Consider the following 9,256-nt stretch of genomic DNA (forward strand, 5'->3'; position numbering starts at 1 on the left):
CTTGTTTTTTACTTCTTCCAATGTTCTTGTTCTGATAAATTGAGAATCTGGGATTATGGGAATTATTGAACTGAGGTTGAATTGGAAAATTGAAAATTGAAATTTTGAATTGGTATTGTTCAATTTATTTCTGTCTTACTGATATCAACTGGGAATTTGGTAAAGGCGTAATGTTGCAAAGTTGGAAATTTGGTGAAGCTGGAATTCTGGATATTTGGGTGTTCTTGTTTCTGTTGTTGGCTTGGTCAGATTGTTCTCGAAAGGACTTAAGGTCAGATTGTTCTGTTAAGGTCATATTGTTCTGTTAAGTTTTCTTCGTAGTAGGTAGCACATGCTACAAAGCACCATTGCCAGAAGAACAGCGACTAGTGCAATTAATACCAATCCATATCCACTTATGCGATGCATCTGCATAGAGTAACTATTATGCATCATTATGCTTTGTGGTTAAGTAGACTCCGGACGTAATCTGGATTCATTAGGTTGCTCATAGTTTTCATTCTGTTTGTATCTTATGAATTCTGTGGTCTTTAATAATATTACCGTTGTGAGTAGGCATTCAGTTTCATTAGCAACTTGTGAGCACGTATCATTATCATCCAATTTTCGCAATATATGTAAACGGCTCATTTAGATACTTGATATTTGTTGTTCTATGGCTTCTGTAATCTCCATCTGATTGGAGTAGTGCTGAAAAGCTTTTGGTTCATAATAAAACTATTAACTTGCAGACCTCATTGATCCTTAATTAATAAAACCAACCACATATTGTCCAAGGAATGCTCATGTTATATCTCATTTCTTTATTATAATTGGGGATAAGATGGGTGGGATGATTGAAATCACTGAAAGTTTGTCATTACTTACCTAGGTTTATTTCAGGGGACGGCAATTGTTGCCGGCATTGAAGTAGTTTCTTTCCATATGTGACAATAAGCCACTTCAAACTTCTTTATAGCACCTCAGTCTCTTGCTGCACCTTTTATATTGGATAGATTTGTATCATTTTGAATCCGTTTAATATAGTCATCATTGTCTAATTCTTGCCTGTAGTTGCCATATGGATTCGTATTTATAGCTCATTCTATAAAAGACAATAGCTGCTGGTAGCATCAGATAAATTTTATCCTATATATAGTCATGTTTATGGTCTATGCAATTTCCTATCAAGAGTTAAATATTCGGATTCTAATGGTGTCTTTCTAAGAAAATCTCTGGACTAAATGTGGACTCATTCAACTTGATGTAATATGAACACAAAAAACTGACACTTGGTTCCTTGAGGATTTTAAACGTCTCTGTCAATATTCATTTTCATGTTATATGTTTCAGATGTCAAGTCAGGATGCATTAGATGAACCTCAACCTGAGATTTCAGACACTAATTTGCAAGAGTCTGAAAGTGGCATCAATCAGTTGGAATATAATGGTATTAGATACGATAAGTTGGCTCCAGAAGACATTATAGGCGTGAAGTTTGTAACTGTTGAGGCAGCAGAGACTTTTTACTATGCTTATGCGAAAGCAATGGGTTTTGATGTTAGAAAGGATGACAAGAGAACAAGTGCAAGGACTGGGAGAGTCACTATCCGCAAATGGGTTTGTTCTGCAGAGGGGGAAAGACTAGAGAAATATATGGACAACAATAATAATGTCCGTATGCCAAAGAAATTGACAAGGTGTCACTGCCCATGTTTGTTCAAGGTAAGGTACTTCAAGGAGAAGAACTCGTATGTCGTAGTTGATTTCAAAACAGATCATTCACATGATCTTGCACAGCCACAGGAGTCTCATTTTCTTAGGTCACATCGGTCTGTCCCAGATTCTCATTTAGCTTTAGCCACATCTATGCGGAGAGTATCCATTAAGACTTGTCATGCATATCAATACATGGCTGACATATCTGGAGGGTTTGCGAATGTTGGTTTCAAAATGAAAGACTTGTACAATAAATTGGACTCGAGTCAACGTGAAATTGTACTTGAAGGGGATGCAAAAGCTACACTTGCCTATCTTGAAGGAAAAGCAGCTGAAGGGAAGCCCTTGGTATTGTTTGTGGGATCAAACAACCATCTATTGACTACAATTTTTGGTTTTGCATTATTGGTAGATGAAACAGTTGAGACATACACATGGGTTTTGCAGATGTTCTTAGAGTCTATGGAGGGCAAAAAACCTCTGGGCATTTTGACCGACGGTGATGAAGCAATGGGAAAGGCTATTGAACTAGTGGTTCCAGGTTGTCCACATCGTTTATGTACATGGCATATTTCTAAAAATGCTCAGAAAAACTTACGCAACCCTGAAATAGTTGCAGAGTTCAGACGTTGCATGTTTGATGAAACAACTCCCTGTGGTTTTGAGCAACGATGGAGAGCTATGGTGGAAAAATATGGTCTTCATAATAGAAATTGGGTGAAGATGATGTATGATAAACGAGAGAAATGGGCTGAAGCATTTGTGAGTGGACATTTTTTCGCTCGCATGCGTAGCACGCAGCGATGTGAAGGCATGAATAGGTATGTGAAGGATAGTCTCAGCTTCAGTGGAGTGAAATTGATTGAACTCATTCCGCAGCTTGATAAAGCATTGGAACGACTTAGAAATAAAGTAGCTGAAGAAGATTTTCGATCAAATAACTCCGCTCATGTACTTTCTACCCAACTCAGACAGTTAGAGAAGCATGCCTCTACCATTTATACGGATAATGTGTTTCAACTAATATGTGTGGAGATAGATCGGGTTGGAGGACTGATAACTTCAAGGATCATGCATCTGAATTCATGTCGTGTGTACATTACGTCTAGTTATAACAATGATGAAGAGAAAGAGTGCACAACTACTTATTATCATCGGGAAAGTGATCCTCGAGTAGTATGCTCTTGCAAACTTTATGAATGTGAAGGCATCCCATGTTCTCATTTATTTAATGTAATGAAGCATGAGCGCATGAGGGAGATACCTTTGTCCTTAGTATTAAAGCGGTGGACAAAGCAAGCAAAATCTGAATTTCACTCCACAGTTTCCAAGGAAAATATGCCTAGTGAAGCTGTACGATTGGCCAGGTACATAAACATCCTTGTCAATATCAGTGATATTTTTTATTTTATTTCATATAATAAGTTAATGTAATGAAAGATCTCTTTTTGTACAGAGAGTTCTTTTTTTTTGGTTAATTCTTGTGTTAATGCATTGCAGGCATGGAGATTTAAGTTATTTAAGTAGCAGGATATCATATCTTGCTTCACAGACAAAGGAGGGTACCGACATTTTGAAGAAAGAACTCAGTAGATTGGAGTCGATACTTGGAGATGTTTTGAAGCAACAAAAAGATGTAGGTGATAGTCCAGATCCATGTAATAACATTGTAAGAGATCCTATCAGGGTAATAACATTGTAATATGTATCAATACACCTCCTTGCCAAGATTTCTGCTCATAGAAGAAAGATACCCTCCTAGACAAGATATATGTTTCTCTACACCTCCTTGCCGAGATTTCTGCTCATAGAAGAAAGATACCCTCCTAGACAAGATATATGTTTCTCTACACCTCCTTGCCAAGATTTCTGCTCATAGAAGAAAGATACCCTCCTAGACAAGATATATGTTTCTCTACACCTCCTTGCCAAGATTTATGCTCATAGAAGAAAGATACCCTCCTAGACGACATATATGTATCAATACACCTCCTTGCCAAGATTTCTGCTCATAGAAGAAAGATACCCTCCTAGACAAGATATATGTTTCTCTACACCTCCTTGCCAAGATTTATGCTCATAGAAGATGACATTCACATTCAACAAAACAACTTCGATTGTGGCATTTTCATGCTCAGATACATAATAAACTATGATAATCCATTGAAAGATGAGGTAAGATGATTCAACTTTAATTGCAATATATGATGTTTTTTTTCCCCTATTGTATAACTTTGTTGTTTACTAAATGCAGTTAGATTCCGTAAATCGTCGTGTGCAACTTGCCCTTTGGATGTTGAAGCACCCAAAGAACCAAGCATGGGTGAAAATTAATGAGGCTTTAGATAATGAAAACAAAAATGATGGTGCCAAGAACAAGATCAAGACAATAGAAGCAATTGATGAAGCTACTGGAAATAGTGTTGATCAACATCATGGCAAGAGCTGTTCAAAAGTCGTGCAGAGAAAAACCTCAACACTACAAGCAAGGGGTCGTGGTCGCCCTCGTGGTGCAAAGAATAAAAACTCTCGAAAATAAATCAAAACATGAACAATTTGTTTTAACAGAATCTTTATGAGATTGTCAAATGTTTGTTTCTTTTCACAATCAACTTTAGGATAAAACCCAAATCGGAACATTCTACCTAAATCATGAGTGCAAATCTCTAAGTTTCATTTCGTCATTCCTCCTCACAACTTCATCTAAAATGTTTCTTCCTAAGTTTTTTTTTTTTTTTTTTTCAAAATGAAAATCATAACATCCCTTGCAAGGCAATGCCGATCAGTACAAAATCTCGGATCTCAATGTGAACAGAACATACAATCATAGTAAAGAAACAAACAAGAACGGGAACAAGTATCCTAAGTAAGAAAAGAGCTGACTGTCTAAAAGACATGCCAGACCTCAGAGAGAATCTTGCAGCTAAGTATGTCTTCAAGTCTGGGACAGCGTCAATGGACTTTATCAACGAAGCATCCACACTCTTCTGATCATCTTTCCTCTCTTGTGGGAACACTTTCTTGTCCTGCAATTTGTTGTTGGGAAAATATTAATAATGGAAAGAAAAAATAGAGCATGTGTCCTAACTCACGTAATAGAGATCTTGATTGTGTAATTGGGTGGTACCTTGTGTAATGTTCGTCATTGAGAAAATAATTATCTCTCTGACTTGCTTATTACGATATACAAGGACAAATGATGAAAAATGTTGTAAAAAATGTCATCTTTGTGGTAACTACAAGGTCTACGACTACATTTACAGGTTTATGAACCATTTTACAAAATTGAATACGAATGTGTTGTCCAGGTGGTAAATCTTCATATTTCATACTAAATAGAACATGTGTCCTCATTCACGTAATAGAGTTCTTGATTGTGTAATTGGGTAGTAACTTGTGTAATGTTCCCCATGAAGAAAATAATTACATCACTGACAACGATTATTATGAATATAAGGACAGATGATGAAAAATATCGTAAAAATTGTTCTGTTTGTGGTAATTACAAGGTCTACGACCACATTTACAGGTTTATGAACCATTTTACAAAATTGAATACGAATGTGTTGTCCGTGTGGTAAATCTTCATATTTCATACTAAATAGAACATGTGTTCTCATTCACGTAATAGAGTTCTTGATTGTGTAATTGGGTAGTAACTTGTGTAATGTTCCCCATAAAGAAAATAACTGACAACGATTATTATGAATATAAGGACAAATGATGAAAAATATCGTAAAAATTGTTCTGTTTGTGGTAATTACAAGGTCTACGACCACATTTACAGGTTTATGAACTATTTTACAAAATTGAATACGAATGTGTTGTCCGGGTGGTAAATATTCATATTTCATACTAAATAGAACATGTGTCCTCATTCACGTAATAGAGTTCTTGATTGTGTAATTGGGTAGTAACTTGTGTGATGTTCCCCATAAAGAAAATAATTACATCACTGACAACGATTATTATGAATATAAGGACAGATGATGAAAAATATCGTAAAAATTGTTCTGTTTGTGGTAATTACAAGGTCTACGACCACATTTACAGGTTTATGAACCATTTTACAAAATTGAATACGAATGTGTTGTCCGGGTGGTAAATCTTCATATTTCATACTAAATAGAACATGTGTCCTCATTCACGTAATAAAGTTCTCTATTGTGTAATTGGGTGATAACTTGTGTAATTTTCCTCATTGAAAAAATAATTACATCACTAACAACGATTATTACTAATATAAGGACAAATGATGAAAAATGTTGTAAAAAATGTTCTGTTTGTAGTAATTACAAGTTCTAAGACAACATCTACCAATTTATGAACCATTTTACAAAATTGACAACAAATGTGTTGTACAAGTGGTAAATCTTCATATTTATACCAAATAGAGCATGTGTTCTCATTCACGTAATATAGTTCTCCATTCTGTAATTGGGGTAAACCTTTTAGTAATTACTCAATTTAGGACAATATTTACAAGTATATGGACAATATTACAAATTGATGACAAATGTGTGCTTAAAAATGTAATTTTAATTTTTTTAAATTGCCATGTGTCAAAATTTGAATGGGTAACCTGATGACCTATTCATCAGGTTACCATCATATTAACTTTTTTTTTGATCAAGACCATCATATTAACTTGTTATATATTTAAAAAAATAAAAATAAAAAGGTATCCCATACTGGGGGGTACTATAGTCTGTCTCAAAAGTTTAACCACATATTATACATCATGTGCAGATACATGACATTGAAGAAGTACAAATTTGTTGAATCTGGACCATGATCCGAGGGAGATCGATCCCATCTACTCTTGCATGATGAAGCGTCATGCAAGATAACGATTATGAGATCTCTTCTTTATGTTATTTAGTTCTACAATGTTTTTTTTGTTTTAATATGTTAAATATGTGAAATTGCTCAAGTAATATTCAACCTGTGTGCTCCAAAACGATGGGCGGATGGGAAATTATATATAACTTTTTGCATTATTCACCTTTTCGATAAAGAAGAAGAAAAAAAATTACCAATTCGCTGAAGCAGAGAGAAGTATATCAATATTGTAGGCTAGAATATTTGCACTCTTAATTACTAGCTTGCTAATGTAAAAGGTTGACTTGTTTTTACCAGAGGGACGGGCATATATTTTTGACTTACCTGTTCATGAAATTTATTTACTTGACACGATTATTTGCTTGCTGCACAATTTTTGCCTGAGCTTTTGAAGCTTAATTTGATCGGAAAGCGTCTGGGAGGGTCTGAATGTTGAATGTTGAATGTTGAATGTTTGAAGTTGGTGCATGCTAACCCTTTACACGACAAGATCATACTACTAATTTGACGCAAGCAAATTCAATTCAATTTATTTGTCGATTTATACTGGAAGGCAGTCAGGCAGCTATGTTCGAGTTATACATAAACCCGAACTATTTGCTTAATCAAAAGATCAATAACGAGTCTAAAAGACCAGACATCTATTGGTCAAACTATATTTGGGTCAAATTGACAGCAAATACGTCTAGTTTTTGATATTTTGACATTCAGTAACAGAAATCTGAATATCATCTGGTATATTAGTTCCAAAGAGGCATGCTATGAGGTTTTCCAAATTTCTTATACATTAACATTACCGATCGAGAAACCCATAAAATGGTACGCAGTATATAGCCTTTGATTTCTTTGTGCCTGAAATGCATTCCATTGTATGGGAAAACAAAACAAAAACATAAAATGAACAAGCTCCCCAACTTAATTTAGGGAAAAATAATATTATTCTTGACTGAGAATTGTTATTAACACTTTCCTGGAAGTGTCTAATAGTAGTTTTTCCTTCTCTTGTATACCCTAAACGTACGTTTGCACGACCCCTTAAGCTGAATTCTTTCTTCAATATTTGAATGCTACTTAGACCACGTTTAACGTATGAAACAAGGTTGAAAGCCATGCATTGATGCATATATGTTGGTGAGTATAAATATCCATATGTGTAAGTAATTTAACTCACCTCATCTCCACATATCCTTCAATTGTCGTTTTAGATCTTAACCTTTGCTAGCTAGCTCTTCTAATTTTTATAGTACAATTTCATCATCATGGGTGTTCTTAATGTTATCGGAGTTACAGCAGTTCTACTGCTATTTTTCATAAGCATGCAATTGTCTGAGGCTGGCAGGGTGTTGCATGACGAGGACGAAAACTTGACGAAGAAGGCTGTTCTTCCTCCCGGTGGACCTAATGGTCACACCAACGTTCCTGGTCCTGCGACTCCTACTAGTGGTCATGCTGCAACCATTAACCAAAGAAACTTTGCAGGCCACATTACTACAGAAAACTCGACGAAGAACAAACTTTTCGTTTTAATGGAGTCGAAGCAGAAAGGTGGACGCCCTCCCCAGGGACCTAATCCTCCCACCAACGTGCCTGGTCCTAAGCCTCCTGCTAGTGGTCATGCTGCTTCAACCATTAACCAAAGAAATTAACTTTGCAGGTCTCCTCCATATGCGTACCCTAACTTCAGGTTTCCAGTGCTAACCGGCATGGTCATGAATCATAAATAAGTCGATTGGCAAATGGTATACACGTACTATAACAATACTGTTATAGTATAACGTCAAATAATGTTATACGATCAATTTATTGTTGTAATCTAGCTGTACACAATGTACATGAATAAAATGAATACGTGAATTATTTTTAGCAGCATACTTTATTATGTTTTGCATTATGCACTTTGACGAAGTTATCACATAGGATTAATTATGGCTAGCTCTTGCAATCAAATCTTTTTTAACAAATTGTACGTGTGTTGCTAACTGGATCATAAAAAAGGGACGAAAATTGTAGTGAGGGATTGCCTTATCAATTTTGGAAGTGCTACTAGACCATGCATGTTTAGAAATTTAAGACTTGTATTGACATGCAACACGAATGAATTTCGAACAGGGTTGACCTCCAATTGTAGAGCCAAGGTGAAAAGAAAATGACTAGTAGCCACTTTGATCACCTCGATCTGTTGCCACTACAACAACTCTTATGGTAATTTAGGAAAAAAAATCTTCGTTAAGCTAGGTAAATCACAGAAGTATATATAATAGGTAATCGTTTTAGAAATTGAGTGCTTAGTGTATTAGATTCGTGAATGATATATATGCATATCAGCATATACAGTAAAATTATCCATATTTTATAAGTTTTCACCAATCAAGATTTTCCTGAGGCCAAACACCTTAGGTTTTTGAATCTGAATGATATATGGCTAGTCATGCATGTCAACCCCAATATATATATAAAGGAAATAGCTTTTAAATTCACCATAAAAGTTGACAAAACTATGATGAAATAATTCTATTATTTTGTCATATATATCTCCACGAGTTTGACGATTTCTGAGCATGTAAGTGATCTCCCCAGTTTGTCTGAAGTTGGAGATATAAAAACTTGCATGGGCTAAAGCCTAGGTTGCCCTTTCCCTTTCGTATTTATTATTTTGGCTATTTGTTTCAGGGTTAGGGCTTTGTGCTGATAACGTGTTTTAGGAAAAGAGATGCAG

General features: G+C 35.4%; 2 protein-coding genes across 2 annotated transcripts; both read left to right on the top strand.

The window, feature by feature from the left end:
- Positions 1 to 3,400, top strand: LOC133737770 (protein FAR1-RELATED SEQUENCE 5-like). Its single transcript, XM_062165268.1, has 3 exons — positions 1 to 271; positions 1,333 to 3,065; positions 3,199 to 3,400. The coding sequence occupies exons 2-3, from the start codon at positions 1,333 to 1,335 to the stop codon at positions 3,398 to 3,400; spliced, it is 1,935 nt and encodes a 644-aa protein (XP_062021252.1). The 5' UTR covers positions 1 to 271.
- Positions 2,954 to 4,371, top strand: LOC133735764 (uncharacterized). Its single transcript, XM_062163202.1, has 3 exons — positions 2,954 to 3,065; positions 3,199 to 3,873; positions 3,953 to 4,371. Exons 2-3 carry the CDS (start codon positions 3,742 to 3,744, stop codon positions 4,235 to 4,237), a joined length of 417 nt encoding a protein of 138 aa, XP_062019186.1. The 5' UTR covers positions 2,954 to 3,065; positions 3,199 to 3,741; the 3' UTR covers positions 4,238 to 4,371.
- Positions 4,372 to 9,256: the final 4,885 nt, after the last annotated feature.

The sequence above is a fragment of the Rosa rugosa genome, chromosome 3 (assembly GCF_958449725.1).
Source record: "Rosa rugosa chromosome 3, drRosRugo1.1, whole genome shotgun sequence".
Lineage (NCBI taxonomy): Eukaryota > Viridiplantae > Streptophyta > Magnoliopsida > Rosales > Rosaceae > Rosa > Rosa rugosa.

Coding starts and splice junctions, on each gene's coding strand:
- LOC133737770 (XM_062165268.1), top strand. CDS start 1,333: ATGTCAAGTCAGGATGCATTAGATGAACCTCAACCTGAGATTTCAGAC. Junction 3,066..3,198: donor GAAGCTGTACGATTGGCCAG/GTACATAAACAT, acceptor AATGCATTGCAG/GCATGGAGATTTAAGTTATT.
- LOC133735764 (XM_062163202.1), top strand. CDS start 3,742: ATGTTTCTCTACACCTCCTTGCCAAGATTTATGCTCATAGAAGATGAC. Junction 3,874..3,952: donor ATAATCCATTGAAAGATGAG/GTAAGATGATTC, acceptor TACTAAATGCAG/TTAGATTCCGTAAATCGTCG.